This window comes from Micromys minutus, assembly GCF_963924665.1.
Source record: "Micromys minutus genome assembly, chromosome: 32".
NCBI lineage: Eukaryota > Metazoa > Chordata > Mammalia > Rodentia > Muridae > Micromys > Micromys minutus.
In genome coordinates, this window is record NC_137967.1 from 5,159,695 (window position 1) to 5,181,221 (window position 21,527).

The 21,527-nt window shown below is 53.3% G+C and overlaps 1 protein-coding gene across 9 annotated transcripts; it reads left to right on the plus strand.

The window, feature by feature from the left end:
- The first annotated feature begins 1,561 nt into the window (after window positions 1-1,561).
- Window positions 1,562-15,797, plus strand: MED25 (mediator complex subunit 25). Of its 9 annotated transcripts, none has more exons than XM_080908957.1 (18): window positions 1,562-1,734; window positions 1,814-1,859; window positions 2,056-2,180; window positions 7,249-7,347; window positions 7,621-7,741; window positions 8,027-8,189; window positions 8,320-8,450; window positions 8,665-8,752; window positions 8,829-9,001; window positions 9,276-9,407; window positions 9,858-9,943; window positions 10,014-10,071; window positions 10,168-10,275; window positions 11,611-11,799; window positions 12,055-12,126; window positions 12,199-12,432; window positions 12,576-12,750; window positions 14,348-15,797. In XM_080908957.1, the coding sequence occupies exons 1-18, from the start codon at window positions 1,601-1,603 to the stop codon at window positions 14,611-14,613; spliced, it is 2,400 nt and encodes a 799-aa protein (XP_080765083.1). In that variant the 5' UTR covers window positions 1,562-1,600; the 3' UTR covers window positions 14,614-15,797. The 9 variants fall into 9 exon arrangements, with proteins under 9 accessions (XP_080765083.1, XP_080765084.1, XP_080765085.1 ...); XM_080908958.1 differs by having other exon boundaries at window positions 9,279-9,407; XM_080908959.1 differs by having other exon boundaries at window positions 12,214-12,432; window positions 14,348-15,796.
- The last annotated feature ends 5,730 nt before the right edge of the window (window positions 15,798-21,527 follow it).

Below are 21,527 nucleotides of genomic sequence, written 5' to 3' on the forward strand. Positions count from 1 at the left end.
CAGAGGTCCTGAGTTCAATTCCCACAACCACAGTTCCCAGCAACCACATGATGGCTCACAACCATCTGTAGTGGGATCTGATGCCTCTGCTGGTGTGTCTGAAAACAGCTATAGTGTACTTACACATAATAAATAAGTCTTAAAAATGGAACAATGAGTGCTTTTAGTTCCAGCACCTGGGAGACAGAGTCAGGAGCATTTCTTGAAACGAAACAAAATTCGCCGCGGGAAATTTTAGTTTATGGGTTAGCATTGGGGTTACAAAAGCTTGTTCCTGCCAGGAGGCTGGTGGCAAGCATCATTAATCCCAGCACTCTAGAGGTAGAGGCAGGTCTCTGAGTTCTGGGAGGCTTCACTAATCTACAAAGAAAGTTCCAGGACAGCCATTGCTAACACAGATTAAGGCTGCATTGGGGGCGGTGAAGACACACCAAAAACCAATGACTGGGGCGATGTCTCAGCTGCTAAAGTGCTGGCTGCGTAAGCATGTGGGCTGAGTTCGGATCCCTACCACCCACGTTTTTAAAACGCTTTTGTGTATTTTTTTTTCTTTCCTTTTCTTATTTTATTTTTCGAGACAAGGTTTCTCTGTGCAACCCTGTCTGTCCTAGAACTCTCTCTGTAGACTGGGACTGTATCTGCTGTGGACTGGAATTTAAGGCTGTGTGCCTTCACGGCTTTGTATCTTTCTACATTAGTGAGGTCTATTTAATAAATATTTGTCCACACATATGTTTGATGTAATTTTCCAGATCATTTTACATTCATTTTGGCTCATGCCATTCGCTGCAATGCTGACAGTTTCCTTGACTATACCACACATTTCTACTGCACTGTTTTTATATATTTAGTGTTATTATTTTGTTATTATTGTTTTCCTTCCTTTCTTTTTCTTTCCTTTTTTCTTTCTTTCTTTTTTTTTTTTTTTTTTTTTTTTTTTTTGGTAAGGAATGTATTTTTCTGTGAGTCGGTTTCTGGCTTCTTTCCCAGAAAACAGAGATTAGATGTTGCCTAGCAACCTCCATTTAAACTGGAATTCCCTTCTTTTCCAGTGAAAACAACTGCTTGGCTTCCAAGTCCTGGGCAACTTTACAGTGTTGCCTAGCAACGTCGCTTCCGATGATGTGATTGGACCACTCTCTCCCATCGGTTCCCGGTCAGAAAGAACAGAATTTATTAACTTAATCTCTGTGTGAGACCACAACGGCTGGGTTCACGTTGCCTAGCAACCGGGTTCCCGAACCTCCCCTTAGCCCGGAGTCGGAAACTAGATTTCGACTCCAAGATGGTGACCGGATGTGCTGTTTTTCGATTTATTTTTCCATTTATTTCGTGCTTGATGTTGTACACAAAAGTTTGCTCGATTTCAAGAGGCCCTTAAAGGGGCTCGTTGTGCCCGTTCTGAGAGTTTCATGCTGTTGGTATGCGCCAGGGTAGACAGAAAACCACCGCTCCCAGGATGCCCCGCACAAACATGGCCGTATCAGCATCAGCAGAAGCTGCCAGACGTCCGGCGGGGGCGCGCGCACCGCGCAAGCGCACTTCTGTTCGCCCCGGGACGGCGACAGCGTCGGCGGCGCTGGCGGCGGCGGCGCGGGGCATGGTCCCCGGATCCGAAGGCCCGGCCCGGGCCGGGGGCCTGGTCGCCGATGTGGTGTTTGTGATCGAGGGGACAGCAAACCTGGGGCCGTACTTCGAGGGGCTCCGCAAGCACTACCTGCTGCCCGCCATAGAGTGAGTGAGACCCCACGTCGCCTCCCGCCGCCCCTAACCTAAGGCTTGTGCCGACGCCGCCTTTCCTCCGTCTTTGCAGGTACTTCAACGGGGGACCGCCCGCAGAGACGGACTTTGGGGGAGACGTGAGTGTGCGGCCGTGTCACGGAGGGGAAGCTGGTGGACCGCCTATGGTCTGAGGGAGGAAAGATGGGGTCCTTAGTCTTGGGTTTGAGGGAAGAGGGACTCACAGTTTATTTCTAAAATGATCTGAAATAATCGGGAGGCCCTGTTCCTTGCCAGAGATCTCAGTTTTAAAGTTCTTTTGTCCTGTCTTCCCAGTATGGTGGAACTCAGTACAGCCTTGTGGTGTTCAACACAGTGGACTGCGCTCCAGAGTCCTATGTACAATGCCATGCTCCAACCAGCAGTGCCTATGAGTTTGTCACCTGGCTCGATAGCATCAAGTGAGCTTTGCCTCAATTTGGGGGGGGGGGCAGGGCGGGGACCCTAAGGAAGACTGTGGGCATGGTGGCCTGTGATTGAATAGTGCCCCGGGCTCAGGAGAACTCAGCGTGGGTCCCGAGTATGCCTGTCTGTCTGCTCCAGTGGTGTCTGCAGGATGGGTCTGGGCCTTGACAGTTCCTTATGTGGGTTGGGTCATGGTTTACAGTGTAGCTGAGGCTAGCCTTGAATTCCTGACCGGACTGCCTCTACTTTCTGGTTGCTGGGATTACAGACGCCTGCCACCTTGTGGAACCTGGCAGCCCGGAGTAGAGTCATGGCTTCTTCCCGGACACCTCTCTGACTTGCCGGGTCCCAGGGTCCTTTGTGTCTGTTCCTTTCTGAAAGGGAGAGAATTCTGTAGCACTTGTGTTTGTTCCTTGTGCTCTTGGATGCCTGTTGTCTAACTGGTGTGCACCCTCCATCCCACCCCCCTGTCTAAGGATTTCAGACTGAACAGTTGCTCCTTGTGAAGCCACTGTATGCCAGGAACTCGGGAAGATAAGCTGGGGCCATGTGTGTTGGGTCTGGTCTCACAGGGCTGTGGGCATCCTGGCATACCCGAAAGAGTCACGGCCAAGATGGTGGCTGTGAATGGAGTTCCTCGCTGGCTGTTTGCCATTATGCCCTCAAACGTGGCAGATTAATGCCTAGACTGGCATCTGGCTCTGCTCAGAGCAGATGAGTGAACCCAGAGGGCAAAGAGGAAGTCACCAGGCTTTTGGATGACCAAGTGATACCCCATTACTTTTGTCACCACTTGTTTGGTAGGTGGGTCTGTCCTGTTGCAGATAAGAATGGGTGACCAGTAGGATCCCTGGGGACAGGCCACTAGAACCTTTGTAGGGTGCTGGTGCCAGGCACACAGTAAGCGGTGTGTGAGAGCCTGCTGTTACTGCTTGCCCCGTTCCTGTGCTTGGTTTGCAAATGAGTAACTGTAGACTGGTGGTGCTGGAAGGGTCCTCGATGCTAATCTTTCCATGTGGATTCCACAGTCTGGTTTCAGTCAAGGTTCATTTAGCGGGGCTGAGATAGTTCCGGCTGGTTCTTCCTGCTTTGTTGAAGTAGGTGTGTGTTGAATGTCTGCCGTGTTCCAGGTGTGTGTGTGAGAGAGAGACAGAGAGACATGGTAGGTGGCATGGGAAGCTGGCCCTTTCCCCGCCCCCCTACCCTCCCCCCTGGAAGTTGTCAGTAGAGTTAATATAAAGCATAGCTTCCCATCTGCACATTGCTGACACTTTGCACTCAAGTTTTTACAACAGATTTTTTAAAAAGATTTATTTATTTATTATATACAGGTACACTGTAGCCATCCTCAGACACACCAGAAGAGGGCATCAGATCCCATTACAGATGGTTGGGAGCCACCATGTGGTTGCTGGGATTTGAACTCAGGACCTCTGGAAGAGCAGCCAGTGCTCTTAACCGCTGAGCCATCTCTCCAGCCCTTTACAACAGATTTTTTAAAGAAGCAATGTGTGTAGGGTTTTATCTATATGCATGTGTGTGCAGCACTTGTGTCTGGCGTCCTTAGAGACCAAAAGAAGCCATTGGATCTTCTGGAACTGGAGTTACCAGTGTCAGCTACCTTGTGGGTGCTGGGACTCCGACCTGGATTCTCTGAAGAACAGCCAGTGCTCTGAACATTTCAGTGCCCCTAGTCCAATTTAAAAACCTGACAGCATCTTGTCAAGTTTTCCTGGCTAGCCACAGTTCTTTCCATCCTCCTGCCTCAGCCTCATCAGTGTTAGGTTTTCTTGACTGAGCTGGTACACCTAGCTTGGATTACAGAAACCTTTTATCTTACTTTTAAAAGATTTGTATTTATTTTTATGTGCATTGATTTTTATTTTTTGTCTTCTGATTTAAAAAAAAAAAACAAACTTTATTGATTCTTAGTGACTTTCATACCACGCACCCTAATCCCACTGGTTCCCCTGCTCCCTCATATCTACCCTCGAAACTTACAACCTCCCTTCCAGAATATAAAAAAGTATATTGATGTTTTTGTCTGCATGTCTGTCTGGAGTCATAGACAGTTCTGAGTTGCCAGTGCTCTGGACCGCTGAGATCCTGATCTAGATAATCCTTTGTTGGGAGGCTATCCTGGTTATTGAGCCACATCCCAGGGCTTGGAGAATGTCAACAGCCTTTACCTGCCAGCTGCCAGTGGCACCCTTAGAGAGTTGTCTCCAGGCATCTCCTAGAAGGCCGATGGCAGGTTCGTGGAGAACTGCTGGGCTAGGTGGAGGAACCCCAGTCTGGAGTTCTGTGAAGCCCTAAGGCCCTCCTAATGCACGTCAGAGTTGGTGCATCTGAGGCGTCCACCACATTTGGTCAGATGTGAACTTGGGAGCCAGTTGCCAGCCAGCTGTGCTTGGCTGGTAAATCTGGGCAAGTCCCCGTGTGAGGAAGCTTCATTGTCCTCTGCTGTGACCTAAGGCTTCAGGAGATCGGAGCTGTGTGAACCGTGAGTTGTGCCACTGGTGGAAAGAGCCGTCCCTCCCTTAAGGAAAAGGCTGGACAGGCCCCGTGGCTCCCACATATACTCTTGGGATCCTGTGAACTCGAGTGCCCCCAGTTTGGAGGCCTCTGCTACTGTTTGCATTTCAGCATCTAGCTTCCCCAGGATTGCTGTGGGGACCAGGGCCTGTGACCCACGTCCAACATGTTCCAGGCAGGGCAGGAATGGGCCTGACTGTGGCCAGGGCTTGTGCCTGCTTGAGAAGTCTCACCAGTGTTGACGGTGCTGGGAGACAGGGCGGGGCGTGCAGGACAGTTAAACGGTCTTGCTGCTAAGAAGTAGACTTCTGATGTTCCATCTCCTTTCTGCCAGGAGCCAGGCTCCCACAGCTAGTGGCCTTGAGTCAGAAAGAACAGAGTGTCTGTCTCTGGGTTCCTTGGCTGACAGTTTATTCACTCACAAAGGTGTGTGGCACACATGCTGTGATCGTGAGTTGCAGGTGCTATCCTGCCCCTGTGGAGCTGATGGTTACACCCAGGACCTCTGGGGCAGGGTGTGATGATGGGCAAAGACAATCACCTGGGTGTGTGTGTTTCGGTTACTTCCCTCCCTGCCTGAGTTGGTTCTGGCTTAAGGCTGTGGGTTCTTGGGTTTGGACTCAGGTCATCAGGCTGGGCAGCCCTGTCTGTGTCTTGCTCGGGACCGAGCCCAGGCCTTGTCAGGGAGTTCAGTGTCCTGCTCACTTGCTGTGTGTATTGGGTGGCTAAGCAATCACTTGACATTGAGCTGCAGGCTGGAAAACCAACCAGGCCGGCTCCAAACCCCTGTCTCTCCAGGACAGGCTGTACCGCTACCCAAGGGTTTTGTTTGTGTGTTTTAAATTTAAGTTTATGGTTGTTTGCTCCTGTGTACTGTGTACCACACCTGCACCTGGCCTCAGACATTGTTGTCCCCGACTTCTGCAGCTGGTGCTCGTAACTGCTGAGCCATGTGTATGTAGACTCAGCCACCAGGTTTGAGTTGGTGGTGTCAGGTGGGTGGGTGGGCTTCCTGGAGGAGGGCGTGCTGGGCACATTTCAGGATAGAGAAGTTGGATTTTTACCTAGTGCAGAATGTAGTAGCTTTGGGGAGGAGTCAGTCTGTAAACCTGTCAGGCAAAGGACAGGAACAGGAGGAGAGGCTCTCCTAAAGGCTTTGCTGACTGGACAGTTATTTATTCATTTACCAATTGTTTCTGTCATGTGCCTCTTATGGGCCAGACAGGTGGGCCAGTCTGGGGACAAGAAATGAGAGGGCTCAGACTCCGTGCCTGCCTATGGATAGGGAAATGAGGGCAGACATGAGGTTGCCACAAGTTAGCAGTGTAGGTCTGTCGGCCACACAAGGCCCAGAGGCTGTGGTAGAGTCACTAGTGCTGGAACAGAGAGGCCTTTTCCAGGACTCCATGCAGAGCGACACTGGGGGTGGGTATCTAGGCTACTGCAGCCGTACCAGAAGCGGTGTTTGAAAACAGTATGTTGGCTGCAAGTCCAAGGTCACAGTGCTGGACGAGTGGGAAGGGTCTGAAACTCTGGGAAAGGCTCCTCCGGACCATGTCAGCCTCGAGTGGCCCCAGAGCTCTGCGGCTTGACTTCCTGTGGCCTGTCCACATGTGCTTGCGCCTTCCCCTTTTTCATAGACATACAAGTGTCTGGATTGGGGCCCTGTGACTCCCTCTGTCTCTTGCATCACCTGTGTGGAGAGCCTGGTTCTAGGAAGGCAACACTGGGTTCCCGTGGCTCCTCCTGACGTGTGACTCTGAAGTCCATTTCTCCCATGGCGCTGTGGAGGAAGCAGGAGCCTATCTGACCACAGTGCTTCTCTAGCACTAGAAGATTGAGGCAGGAGGATTGCTAGACTGAGTCTAAAAGAGGCTGGAGCGATGGCTCAGTGGTTAACACTCACTGGCTGCTTTTCCAGAGCACCCACATTTGGTTCACACGCTCACGTGGAGGCTCATACCACTGTGACTCCAGTTTCTGGAGATCTGACTCCCTTTCTTGGCCTTTAAGGGCCTCGGGCATGTGTGTGACACACACACACACACACACACCAACACGTGTGCAGGCAAAATACAGAAATCTGGTGGTGCGCACCTTTAATCCCAGCACTTGAGGGGCAAAAGCAGGCAGAGATCTGTGAGTTCAAGGTCAGCCATGTTTGCACAGTGAGACTAGGACAGCCCAGGCTATACAGTAAATGACACCTTGACACAACAAAGGACAAGGGAAAAGAAAGAAGGCAAAGCAGTGAAGCAGACGGCCCCATTTGGAAGGCAGGTCTGGGATGGCCAGGGCGTTGGGCACACCCGGACTGGGACATACAGAGGCCATACTCAGGGTCCTGGCACCTTCTGCTCCCTCTTGTTGCCTTCCCTTCTTTATGCCTGTCCCTGCCTGGTACTCACTTGTCACCAAGTAAAACTCAGAGGACAAGGTCCTGTCAGAGGGTGCAGCGCAGTGTGGGAGGGGTCAGGAAGAGTGCTGGCTGCCTGTGCAGGACACAGGCTCTCACTGGCTGTCCTGCAGGTTCATGGGCGGTGGTGGTGAGAGCTGCAGCCTCATCGCTGAAGGTCTGAGCACTGCCCTGCAGCTGTTCGATGACTTCAAGAAGATGCGGGAACAGATGTGAGTGTGTCGGCCACCTGGGAAGTCCTTGACCCTCACCCTGGATGGGGGATAGGAAGCAGGACCCTGTATAGGTCAAGGCAGGCCAGTGCCTGGCCAGACACTAGGTGGGACCTTCCTCCTATGCCCCTTGCCCCGTCGGGGACTTAAAGTTGTCACTAAACCCGAGAGCCTCGGTGTTATCGGCTGTAAATGCTTTCAGAGAGTGAGGACGTGACATTCGGTTGCCAGTAGCTTGGGGTTACCTGCTATAGCATGACTTTGTCCCCGCAGTGGCCAGACCCACAGAGTCTGTCTCCTCATCTGCAACTCGCCCCCATACCTACTGCCTGCTGTGGAGAGCACCACGTACTCAGGCTGCACGACGGAGAGCCTGGTGCAGAAGATCGGAGAGGTGAGGTGCATGGAGTGTGGAGTAAGGGCCACACGCCTTTGTGTGCCGGGTTGGGGTGGGGATATGGGCCCATGCCTGGATCCTAGGAAGCAGGCTGGGGTCTGAAAACCCAAGGCAAAAAAACAGCCAAAAATCTCTATGCTTACTCATGGCTGTCCATAGTCAGATCTGGGTAAACTAAGGCCAGGCTTTACTTCCCACCAGCGTATGTCCCACCACACAGCAGCGGGGGAGCCTAGCTTCAACACATTCATGGAGGCCCATTCTTATTTTCCCTTCCTGCAGCGTGGTATCCACTTCTCCATCGTTTCTCCGAGGAAGCTGCCAGCCCTTCGGCTTCTGTTTGAGAAGGCGGCTCCTCCTGCCCTGCTGGAGCCTTTGCAGCCCCCAGCAGATGTCAGCCAGGACCCCAGGCACATGGTGCTTGTGCGTGGGCTCGTGCTGCCTGGTGAGGCTTGGGTACCATTCACGGAAGGGGGGTGCCTTTTTGGTACTCTTCTTAACGTGGATGGCGGGGTATTTCTCTTTCTACCCCAACTCCTCCCGGGCCTCGGCTGTGTTGTCTCTCCAATGCGCAGTGGGCGGCAGCTCAGCCCCAGGCCCTCTGCAGCCCAAGCAAGCAGTGCCCCTGCCGCCCGCTCCAACCTCAGCTGCCACACTCTCAGCAGCCCCCCAGCAGGCTCTGCCCCCTGTCCCGCCACAGTACCAGGTACGGAGGTCATTACGAACCTGCCCCTGGGGCCTTGTGGGGCTGTGTGGCCTCATGGGAGGAAACACTGGGGTTGCAGAGTGAGGGCCACAGGCCAGGAGTGGCCTCTGTGGGGATGGAGTCAAAGCTCCCGTGTCGTCAGAGCCGTGTAGCTTGCTCCGTGGGGGCAGAAGTACATAGTTCTAGGGGTACATGGTCTTCTCCCGTGTGACAGGTCCCTGGGAACCTAAGTGCTGCTCAGGTGGCTGCGCAGAATGCTGTGGAGGCTGCCAAGAGCCAGAAGGCCGGGCTGGGCCCACGCTGTGAGTCCCGGGAGAGGCAGGGAGGCTTCACTGGCTTTCTGACCCTGTTCCCCACTCACGCTGGTCTCTCCCACAGACTCACCCATCAACCCTCTCCAGCAAGCTACTTCAGGAGTGGGGCCCCCCTTCAGCCAGGCCCCGGCACCCCCATTAGCTCCTGGGCCCCCTGGAGCTCCCAAGCCACCTCCTGCTTCACAGCCTAGCCTGGTGTCCACTGTGGCCCCTGCACAGCCTGGGGCTCCATCTATGGTAGGTGCTCTCACAGCACCCAGCTTTTCTCCGCTGCCGTGTGCTCGTAGGCGAAAGGAGTCATGTAGCCATCTCAAGGGGCCTGAGCAGGACAGTGAGGTTCAAAGCCGTGCTTTGCAGCTCTGGGGCAGGGCTGTGGGTTCCCCATGCCTGGCATGGGTGGTCCCAGGGGTGGTTAGTGGTCCTGGAGGTGTGAAGGAAGGAACCTTTGTCCCACCCCTTTAAGGTGTCCACTCCCTGACAGCATGGTCTCCTCGTTGCTATCTGTCCTCAGCAGGCAGGCACTGTGACCCCAGGTGGGGTCAGTGGTCCTTCACCAGCCCAGCTTGGGGGTCCTGCACTTGGTGGGCAGCAGTCAGTGTCCAACAAGCTCCTAGCCTGGAGTGGCGTCCTGGAGTGGCAGGAGGTGAGTGGCTGAGCGCTCACTGGGAGCGCGGAGAGTGGGGGCTCCCTTAGGAGGTGTGGCTCAGGCCTCAAGTTCTAGGACTGTGTGTCTTCAGTGACAGACTGGGCAGGCAGAGGCAGGTGGATTTGAGTTCGAGGCCAGCCTATTCTAGACAGTGAGGTCTAGGAAGGGCTACACAGAGAGACCCTGTTTCCAAAAAAATAAATAAAATTATATTGGAGCTCCTACTAGTAAGTCCCAGGCCTCTAGCCCCAGTCAATCAACCCTCTCCCACCTCCTCCCGCTAGGCAGTAGGAAACAGAATTTGGGCTCTCATGGGTTTCCAGATACTGAGCTTTGGAGGATTGTGATGTTTGTGGGGTTGCTGGGAAGATGGGGGCGTTGTGGGGCTGCAGGATCTGGTGAAGGTTAAGTCACCAGGCCTTGGCTGATTCACCTTTTTCCTTTCAGAAACCCAAGCCTGCGTCCGTGGATGCCAACACCAAGCTGACGAGGTCTCTGCCTTGCCAGGTCTACGTGAACCATGGAGAAAACCTGTAGGTATTTGTTAGGGTGGGCCAGGCTCAGCCGGACTGCCCTGACCCCTCTCTCTGTGCTGCCTTCCAGGAAGACAGAGCAGTGGCCCCAGAAGCTGATCATGCAGCTCATCCCTCAGCAGCTGCTGGTGAGTCCTGCCAAGGCCTGCCCGATCCGCACTCTCCTTCCCCACGTGATGCTTTCCCTCCGCATGCTGCCCCTCGTAATGCTTGTGTGTTTCTAGACCACCCTGGGCCCGCTGTTCCGGAACTCGAGGATGGTTCAATTCCACTTTACCAACAAGGACCTGGAGTCCCTCAAAGGCCTCTACCGCATCATGGGCAATGGCTTTGTGAGTGCTGGGTACTAGCTCCTGTTCCCCTTTCTGCCAACATGGTGAGGAACCTGGGTGCCTATGCCCCAGGAGCTGCTGATAATCTCACCCTGTGCCTTATTCGTGACAGTGCAGATGGAACCTGGTCCTTTCTTAACTCCATGTGTCCTAGGGCCTGCTAAGTCCCTGTCCCATGGTGCTGGGCTTTTTTGTGTGTTTGTTTTGATTTGAATGAGTCCTGTTGTGTAGTAAAACTTCCACTTGGACATCCTGCTGCCTCAGGCTCCAAGGGCTGCATTTGTAGACGTGTGCGGTCAAGCCTGGCTTCTCTGCCCTTCTTGTTTACTGTTGGGTAGGCCTGCCCTTGTGACTCATCTGACCTGTCCTAGAGGCATCTTCTGAGTCATCTCACTTTCCTGGGTGCCAGTGGGGAAGATGCCATTGCCTGTGCGTATGGGGTTAGGCGTGGGACTTCTGTGCCTGCTTTTTCCCAGGCCATCAACCTCACGGCCCTTTTCACCTCTCGAGCATTGTTGTCTATTGTACCTACTGTGTGTGGAGGTCAAGCACTTAGGAATTCTGCTGGGGCTTAGAAGCTCAGCTGGGCCCAGAGCCCTCGGTGTGGCCCGTCAGTGCAGACACTGCATTCCAGGAGTATAACAGGATAATGTTTGCTGCAGAACAGGACCCAGCAGGGAGACAGTGACGTCATGCCTAGACCTCAGCTTCTGGGTACCCTTTAAACATGTGGAAGAGGGAATGGCTGGAACCTCCTTCCTCGGGAAATGAGAAAGGGCCAAAGCTTCTGGCCAGACCGCCTTTAATATGGGTCAGAGTTGGGTCATGAAGCTGCCTCCCTTATGAGGGGGGACATTCCCTAGCATGCTGGCTTTGGTGGCACTGCCCTGTTCTGTACTGGACAGTGAACAGCAGAGCGTGTGTGTCCCTGAGAGTCTGAGGGAGACTCTGCTCACTCTGACTTCCAAAATGGCTGCCTTGTGATATTGCCGTTCCCTGGTCTACGCTGGCAGACATTGGCAGAGAGATTTAGCCACCCTTAAGAGTCTAACCCCATCTTTCTGGCACCCATCCTCCCCAGCAGAGCCCTTCCTAGTGTGATTTGTGGAGGCCGGAGGTGCTTAGTCGGGGTCACCGTGGGTTTCTGATGTGTCCTGTCTCTCCCTGTCCTCTGTGGTCAGCGGTGCCTTGGTCTCCCTGTGCCCTTTGATTGCCTGTCACTCTCAGCTTTTGCTTCCCGCCCTCCTTAGCACTGTACAGAGACCTCCCTGCCTCCTGCCCACAGGGTTTGTAGAGATGCCTGATGGGCAGGTTCTGAAGAGCCTCTGTCCGCAGGCCGGCTGCGTGCACTTCCCGCACACAGCCCCATGCGAGGTGCGCGTGCTCATGCTCCTGTACTCGTCTAAGAAGAAGATCTTCATGGGCCTCATCCCCTACGACCAGAGCGGCTTCGTCAACGGCATACGGCAGGTCATCACCAACCACAAGCAGGTCCAGCAGCAGAAGCTGGAGCAGCAGCGCGGGGTGAGTGTGGGCCCAGCCAGCTAGTCACCATGGCCTCCTTTCTCCAGACATCTTCCTGAGTCCCATGTCCCTTGTGTCCTAGCAGAGCAGCTTTAGTCCCTTTTCAGTGTCCACTTCAAATTCCTGACACAGGAGCTACCCTACAAGCAGGCAGGGTGTGATGCCCCTCCTTGGTGGCCTCCCCCAGACAGATGTGCCCTGCTTCTGTAGGCCAGGTCCTCCCTCATCTGACCTGTCCTCTCTGTCCCCGTGCAGATGGGGGCACAGCAGGCACCTCCAGGCCTGGGCCCCATTCTGGAGGACCAAGCGAGGCCCCCGCAGAATCTAGTGAGGACTGGGGTGGGGACTGGTGGGGGTGGGGATGGAGGTGGGTGACGTGGCGCAGCCACCCTTCCTCAGCTGTCTGTTCCTCAGCTCCAGCTCCGAGCACCCCAGCCTCAGCCTCAGGGTGCTGTGGGAGCTTCTGCGGCTACAGGGCAGCCCCAGCCTCAAGGTACTACCCAGGCACCCCCAGGAGCCCCCCAAGGTCCTCCTGGAGCAGCCCCTGGCCCACCTCCTGCTGGACCCATCCTTCGGCCCCAGAACCCCGGGGCCAACCCCCAGCTGCGGAGCCTTCTCCTTAATCCAGCACCGGTGAGGCTTGGGGTCAAAACAGCAGGATGTTGCAGGTTCTGACCCAGTGTCTCTGGGAGGAAGTGGTGGACAAGGCTTCCAGGGTGGAGGGACCTTCCTGGAGTTTAAACTGAGTCCTCTGAGTCATTCTTTGTCTTCCTCAGCCCCAGACTGGGGTACCCCCACCCCAGGCCTCCCTACACCACCTACAGCCTCCAGGGGCCCCTCCATTGCTGCCACATCAGAGCCTGGGGCAGCCCCAGCTGGGGCCGCAACTCCTGCACCCTCCACCTGCCCAGTCCTGGCCCACACAGCTTCCCCCGCGGGCGCCGCTGCCAGGTAAGGGTGCTCCAGGGAGGGGAGGGTTCTAGACTGGGCGTCTCAGAAGCCACTGGTAAGGACCCTGTTACCAAAGGGCCTCCCATAGCTCAAGGGGACTTAGAGGAAATGTCAGCTGTAGGAGCAGGGCCTCAATGCTGAAAACTTCCCACAGTCCTTATCTTCTGTCCTGGGGTGCTGGAAGATGTCTTAGGGTCAGTGAAGCTACGAGTGTGGGGGAAGGGCTCCTGAAGGATCAGAGGAAACCTCTCTGGCATTCCCTGGAACTTCCTAGAAACCTTACTGCCTCGGTGCCTCGGGGTCCCAGAGGAAGTGGGATGAGAGGCCCAGGGTCCTCATTGGCCCCAGGGACCACTGGGAGATGCAGTCCGTTCCCGCTGCCCCCCAGGTCAGATGCTGCTGAGCGGGGGTCCCCGGGGCCCGGTCCCCCAGCCGGGCCTGCAGCCCAGCGTCATGGAGGACGACATCCTCATGGACCTCATCTGAACCCAACACCCAATAAAGTTCCTTTCCACAATGCCGGCTCCCGTCACTGACGCCCCTGGGGCTGTCTTTGCTCTCGCCTTGCAGACTCCCCAAGGCCCCGGCTGGGTGATGCTGGGCCCTGGGGTGATTTGGAGGCAGCCTGGTGTGCCTGGTTCTGGGAGACGCGGAGGCAGGTGGGCAGGAAGTGTACAGCTCATGTGCACTCGGGTTACAGAGCCCAGAATGCCTCTGACCCAGCCAGGGTTCCGAGGAGCCTGGAAGGAGAAGCAGCAATTGGGAGCCAGAAGGGACCCGGGTTCAGATAGCCAAAGCCACAGCAGAGGGACGTGCAGGACTAAGGGGTGATGCTCCTGGAACATGGGCATTTCAGGAAGGAGCCAGAGCTGGGGAGTCTAGGCTGGGGAGCTGAGGCTTGTCCTGGGGATGCAGAACTGCGTGGACTGCCAGTGAGCCGTGTCAGGTGTGATGGTTTGTAAGGTCAGGGCAAGCAGGAGGTCATGGGAGTGTCTAGGTGACACATGCTGCACCAGGAAATGAGTCCCCCTGGGCGTGTGTGCTGTGCCAGTCGGTTTCACAAACAGCAGGCGCTGGGTCGGGTTGGAGGTGTGGAGAAGGTGGGTAGCTTCTGTGTTCCGGGTGCCCTCAGGCTTATGTGCTGGTGTCCCCCTGGAGACTGAGGGAGATGTTTGTCACACAGGCACAGGTCTGTGCCTGGACCACCGCTGCCTGAGTGTGGGACGTTAGTTAATGTCCAGGTGACTGACCCACCCCATGGGCCACCACAGATGGGTTTTGTTTGGCCTTCCCTGTGTTAGCATGGCACGTTCTTCCTGCCCGCTAGCTGTAAAGCGCAGAGAAGCTCACACAGCCTTCAGTCTTGCTCCTGACGTGTCAGCAGTCTGACGCACTGGGCCCACCCTTCTGCCTGGCAGTAGTAGCCCTGTCAGTGGGGCTCATGCTCTTGAGTTCGCCACAGTCCCCACCACTCTCTCTTGCTCTTCCACGGTGAGGCAGGGGCCCTGCCTCAGTCACGGGGCTGGCACCATGGTGGTTCTGTGGTAGCATTCAGAGAAAAGTGAAATCTTTCTTGTACCCATGTCTCCTTCAAAAGTGGCCAAACGAAAGAGAGAAGGAGAGGGCCGCGTGTTTCGAGAAAAGTGGGAGCGAGACTATTTCTTTGTGGAAGTGAAGAGCATGCCAACGTGCTTAATATGCAAAAAAAACGTGTCGGTGCTGAAAGAGTACAACCTGAAGCGCCACTATGAGTCCCAGCACAGTAAGAGCTACGATCAGTACACGGCCCAGAGCCGCGACGCGCTCCTGCAGGAACTGAAAAGAGCCCTCAGAGCCAGCGAGGCGCTGGAGAGCCAGGAGTAGCCGTGCAGTGAGCCGGAAGAAGAGCTGTCATCAAGGCTGTCCTGTGAGTGACAAGCTTTTGCAGGCTGAGACACAGGAGTCAGAGGCCTTATGGACCCAGTTGCCTGAACCACAGCGGTGGCCTTTGGTGGCTGCACAGAAACGGAGCACATGGTTAGCTTTATTTATTTGTGGTGGTGGCGATCTCCACGCAACAGAGGCAGTCTGTGAGGTGGCACCAAGCCAGCCCCTGCCTTTGAAGTGGCTTGCTCTTGTGCATGCAGACACGAGAATTCATAAGCACAACTACAGTCCCATCGTGGTGCTCAGGCTGTCCCATACCTCGGGCCCAAGTGGCACTGTTTGCAAGGACCCAGGTCAGGTCCTAGTCTCAGTAACCAGGGATTGAGATGCTCAAAGAAACACCATGACGCCTTGACTCTGGCATTCCTGTACTTGAACTGAGCCAGTTGCCTGAGACCAGGACATGCAGGAGATCCGAACCGGCATGTTCGGTTCGTTTCAAAGTGTGCAGAACCATGCCCTGGTTCCCTGGAAGTCAGAGACTTTTTGGCTAAAGTTCCCACCCTTGTGAACACTGAATCTGTCTCAGAAGGGATATTCACGAACAGCTCCTGAATGTACGACTGCGGTGTGGTCCGGGCAGGTGGATGCCACTGTGAGGAGCAGCGAGACTGCTGCCTACCTTTGCTGCAGCTGGTTTCTGGAAATGAGAGGCGGCCAGGACCAGTCACCCACACTGTGAGACCCAAGACCAAGTCCCCCGAGGGCCATACTCTACTTGAACCTGAGCTAACACTGGCTAGCTCGCCCTTACGATGATGTGAACGCAGACCCTGGTCCGAGTTGCAGTGTGACAGGGTGCTTGAAATTCTGCAAGATGGCGAGGCTCCTCTGCCTCTGCCCAGCAGTGTCCCGAGTGTCTGCTGCCCACGCTTGTGACAGTCACTGCTTTCCGTTACTAAATCAAAAACTCCGTTTTAAGGATTAAGGTTGGAATTCCACCTGCCCATCTCTCTGTCCCAGCCAATGCCAGCACTGACATCTGGGAGTAGAAGGGCCGCTGTCAACCTTCTGCTCAAAAGGCACAAGAGAATTACAAGAGAGAAATTTTAATAACTAAATATTTCTATTTTTCAATTTGTATTTTTTCAATTTTGAATTTAAAGTATGAACTCCAGTATCATACGTGTTTGTGTTGTGTTCCATGCGTTCACCATAGCTCAGTAAAGATCCAATTTGATTATCTTTCTGGCCGTGGGCTTTCCTTCTCCCTGACTAATCCACCCACTTGTGTGACAGCCTGGCCCCTGCATGCTGCTACACTTCTGCCCTGCCCTGGGCCTGGCCAGGAGGCCCCCCCCCCCCCAGTCCTCTTTCATGAGGCCCCGCCCCTGGGTGATTCTCAGGAAGTAAGAGAGGCTTAGGGGACCCAGGTGCAGCTGAAGACAAGAAGGCAAGGTGGTGTTGTGGCCATGCCCGTGGCTCTGAGACATGGCGTGCTAGGGACTGTGGCGAACAGGGAGACTGCGTGCCCCGCCTGGTGGCCTTCAAGACCAAAACCACCACACACACTGAGGACCAAACAAAATCTGCTGTGGGTCTCATGAGGCCATTAGGCCACCATTTTTCGACCTCTGGAAGAAGGAGACCCCAGAACCAGGACACAGCCTCAACGGAGACCCATATGTGAGGGGTAGGCAGGGAGGGGGGAGCTGGCTGAAGCAGGCAGGTTTTCCGAAGACGATCTAAGTCGGTCATAGTTGGAGAGACAGCATTGTGTACGTGAACCAGGCAGAAGTTCTAGGGAAATGTGGGTGTGTCCTCAAAACAAGACTGGTTGTGGTGGGCTGGAGAAAGGGTGTGGCTGTTGAGAGTGGGTACCGCTGTTGCAGAGGATTTGAGTTCAGTTCCCAGAACCCACATCATGGGGTTCACAAATACTTGTAACTTCAGTTCCAGGAGGGACAGCTTTCTCTGGCCTCCAAGGACACCTGCACATGCGCGCACACACAGAAAGAATAGTTGAGGCACGGGCTTGTTTTCTTAGCTGCTCCACAGGCTGGCCTCCCTGTCAGTATTCCCTGCCGCAGAGTTCTAGAAAGGTTGTAGCACCCCACACAGAAGAGCAGAGAATTCTGGTCCCTGACTGAAACACACTCTTCAAGCAAACGGAAGCCAGCCTTCACAACACAAACCAGTTTGTTCTGACTGGCAGCCAGCCTGCGAAGGGGGGCCTGGTATAGCCCTGCAGTGTGCTTGGTTTGTTTGGAAGTGACCTCATTGTGTGTGTAGACCAGGCTGACCTCCAACTCACACGTCCACCTCCATTGCCTCCGGAGTGTCTGATAGGCCAGATGTAGTGGTGCACGCCTTTAATCCTGGTGTTTGTGAGGCAGAGGAAGGCTGGTCTCTGAGTGTGAGGCCAGCCTGGTCTACAGATTGAATTCCAAGATAGCCAGGGCTACACAGAAACCCTGACTTGAAAACAGATGAAAGAGAAGGCATGTTAGGTCTGTGGTTCTGTCCTAATTCGTGCACCAGGCAGCTTTAGGCAAGACCAGTCTACATAGTTCCAGGCCAGCCAAGAAGACCCTGTCTCAAAAACAAAAGAAAAAAGCAGATTTGGGGGATGTTTGTTTAAACACACACCACGTCTCTAAAACATGTTCTTCTTTGAGGAAAGTCTTGAGTTGCATAAAGTGCCAATAAAATTCTTCAAAGGGGTTAAAAAAAAAAAGGTCAAAGTGACAGTCTCTTCAGATAGTGGTGGCAAATGCCTTTAATCCCAGTATCCAGGAGACAAAGGCAGATCTCTGAGTTTGAAGCTGGCCTGGTCTGCATAGCCAGGGCTCCACAGGACAGCCAGGGCTACATAGAGAAAGCCTGTTTTGGGGGTGGGGAAGAGGGACAGAAACAAAAAAAAAAAGCTCCATCTTCACTCACTTTCTCTTACCCAAACAACCAATCAGGTCTTAGGCTAGGAGTGTGGCTCAGTGTAGAACATGCCTAGGATCCCCCTCACACCCCGCCCCCGTGAGGAGCTGAAGGCATGCTTGTATAGTGTGAATGGCTGGTACAAGGTCTTAGCTTCTGTCTCCAGCAGACCCAGATTAAGATACAGGGATTTAGGTTATATAACAGCTGTCAGGTTCATGGCCCTGGAAGTGCTCGGGAGGCATTGTTTGTTATTATTTACTTATTTATTGGTTTGCTTTTTGAGAAAGGAGAAAGGGTTTCTCTCTGTGGCTCTGCCTGTCCTGGAACTCGATCGGCAGAGCAGGGTGGCCTCAGAGAGAAACTCAGAGATCCACCTGCCTCTGCCTCAGAAGTGCCGGGATCAAAGGCGTGCGATGCCTCTGCACTTACCTTGCTCTCCTTCCCAGGATCTGGGGTAGGCTGTAGGGAGCTGGTGACCCTCTCAGATTAGCAGGTGCATTTCCTCCAAGAGGGTGTGTATAAGGTACGGTTTGAAGACACCAGGCCCACGAGGGCTTTGGGAGGGACAGAGGTGTGGCCAGAAGTTGCACTGACCCCTGTCACAGTCAGCTCAAGGTGGAAGATCGTTAAGCTGAGATCCTGAGTCTTTTGTTTGCCATTGTGGGTTTCTTGTTTTGTTTTTGCCTTGCCTGTGTGCCGAGGTCAGAGTGCTCCAGGGGGATCGAACTGGGTTCCTCAGGCTTGGCAGCCAGTACCTTTACCAACTGGGTCATACAGCCCCCTGAAGAGCCCTTTAAGAGTTTAACAGAAGTCAGGGTTTCATGCTGAATAAAGGGAAGCTGAGCTGGGCTTGGTGATGCTGGCTTGTAATTACACTTGGAAGGATGAGGTCTTTGTTTCTTAAAGATGTATTTATTCATTTAATTTAAGTACACTGTAGCTGTCTTCAGACTCACCAGAAGAGGGCATCGGATCCCATCACAGATGGTTGTGAGCCACCAGGTGGTTGCTGGGACTTGAACTCAGGACCTCTGGAAGAGCAGTCAGTGCTCTAACCACTGAGCCATTCCTCTAGCCCAGGATCTTGTCTTAAAAGAAAGACCCATGAGGACCTGGTCTTCCTAGGTCTTCGTTTTTGGGTTTTGATTAGAACAGCAAGGCTGGTTTGGAACTCTGAGGGCTGGGGCAGGGGGAGCAGAGGCGATTCGGCCCAGGCTTTTCTCCTCAGTGCTGCTGTTGATAGGTGCAGGTTAATGACAGAACCCTGGGGTGCCTACAACTCTAACTTCTGGGGTGGGGGGGGGTGTCTTTAAATACCTATTGGTCATCTGGCCTGAATCCAGGCTGCATGCTAGCTGGTCATGCCTGTCTTTGCTCCTTGTTCCTTCATGGCCCTTTCAACATAGAACTCAGTTTATGTTTACACACAACACACATTCTTTGTGATCTTATTCTTGTTCTTGTCCCCCCAGGACTGCACAATTTCCGTGGCAAAGCCCCTTTTTCTTTTTAGACAGTCTAATGCAGCGTAGACTGGCCTCACTATTTATGTAACAGAGGACGACCTTGAACTAATCTCCCTGCCTCCGCCTCCATTCCTCAAGTGCTGGGGCTCAAAGCACGCACGGCCATGTCTGATGCCATGTCTGATTCATGTGGCGCTCACAATGAACCAAGGGCTCCCTGCAAGCCAGTCAGGCACTCTGCCCTGCCCTGATTCTGTATTGTGTGGTCAGAGGATAACTTTAGAGAATCCTAATATTTCAGTTATAACGCAGGCCATGTCAGACTTGGCGGCAAGTTGTTTCACTCTGCTGAGCCGCCCCAGTGCATGCTCTCTGGCTTTTCCGGTTATGAATGAGGGTTTCTCGGGGTAGCTCTCTCTGGCCGTCCTTGAACTCTCTCTGTAGACCGGCCTGGCCTCAAACTCAGAGACCCCTGCCTCTGCCTCCTTAGTGATTAAAAGACATGTTATGTCCCTCTCCTCTACTACCTTGTGGGTTCTTTAACCTTTCTCCATCCTTTCTCTTCCACCCCTGTAACACTAGATAGGAGAGAGAAAAGGGAAAAGATCCCCGAATAAAGTCAGGGGTCATAAAGGGGTTAGCATAACATCTTTAGAGCACTTCCTGCTAATCAGGCACCTCAAGCTCCTGTGGGCGTTTGATCCTTGCTATCAGGATATGTAATGTTTTCTCTTTGCATAGTACTATTTCACAAATTGTAAAGCACAGTCAGCTGCTGCCAACAACCTGAAGCAGCCCCACATCCCACACCTGGATTTAAAACAAAAACTGCCTTATAGTAGTGCAAAAAAAAAAAACAAAAAAACAAAACAAAAAAAAAATCAACCAAACCAAAAACAAAATTCCAAAAACTACACCATCACACCTGGTGTTCCCTTGCTTTCTTTTAATTATTTTAAATGTTTCTTTTATGTTTGTGGGTGTTTTGCTTGTGCCTATGTTTGCGCTTGGTGCCTGTAGAGGCCAAAAGAGGGCATCTGATCCCTTGGGACTAGAATTATACATATTTGTGAAGCTGCCATGTCGGTACTGTCAGTCCAGCTTGGATCCTCTGGAAGAGCAGTAAGTTCCTAATTGCTGAGCCGTCTCTCCAGCACCTCCCTTTTTTGAGACAGTCTCTCAAATGTATAGCCCTGACTGTCCACAAACTTACAAGGATTATAAAATTGCTAGTGGGTCTTTAATTCCAGTACTTGATAGGCAGGAGCAGTTGGATCTCTGAGTTCAAGGCCAGCCTGGTCTACAGAGCAAGTTCTAGGATAGCCAGAGCTACACAGACAAACCCTGTCATGAAAAACAAACAAACTGGTCGCCCTTGAGGGTCTGTCCTACAGGCTTTGTCTTTCACCTTTTATTCCAGTTGCCCTGCAAAATCCTTTGGGATCAGTTTCAAAATCAGCTGTCCCGGACTCCATTTGTGGCCATCCTGCTCTTCACTAGCTGGCCTTGGGCTCTGCCTGGATTAGTTACTGTTGCTATTGAGAGACGCTTCTGTAGTCCAGGCTGGCTTCGTCTCACTCGGCTGCTGAGGATGACCTTGAACTCCTGACCTTTCCCCTACCTTTCAGTTAATGCCGAGTGCCACTACTAGGTTCTCCCCAAGTCAGTTGGCCAATCAGGTTTTTGAGCTCACTTTGAAGTACAAGCAGACTCTGGATGATATATATGCACATGTGCCACAGGACTTGTACAGGAGGGATGGGGTCAGGGAGCACTTGTAAGGGTCGGTTTGCTCATCACGTGGTTTAGGGAGATCAAACCCAGGTTGACAGGCTTGATGGCAGATAAGGACCTTTTCCAAATGAGCCCTCTATAAAACATTAGCCAGCTTACTGACCAGGACATTTGCTCCAGTTGATAGGCATCATAGCTTGTGGTGTGCTGTTGGGGGCCTGATATAATTTGGTCAAACTAGTGTGTGATTCAGCGAGGAAGAACACAGACTACAAATACGTTTCTAGTTTAAAAGAGGGCAGGAGACAACGTGTAGCATGTAAGAGGCTATAAATTCAAACCTCAGTATCCTATATAAAGCTCGACAGCCAAATGTGGTAGTGCAAACCCTAATAAAGGTGAAGACAGGAGGCTAGGAGTTCGAGGTCAGCCTGGGTACATGAGCTAGCAGTCGAGGTAGGCACAACGCCGCTTATTTTGAGCTCATGTATTCTAAGGCTGGATACTATCACAGGTGAAAAACTGAGGCAAGAAATACCACTGCACAGTCCTTTCAGATCACGAATGAGATTTGGAAGAAGCAACTGCTGGGAGGCGCAAGGGATAGCAGGCTGACCCTGGACAAATGGGCTCGCAGCTACGCCTGGCCTCTAGGCCACGCCCAGGCCGCGCGCTGCCCGCTGGAAGTTGTAGTCTTTTACCTACCCTGCCACGTCACCGCCTCCAAGGCGCAAGAACGCCTGGTTCCCGAATCTACCCCTCGGTCCGGTGGTA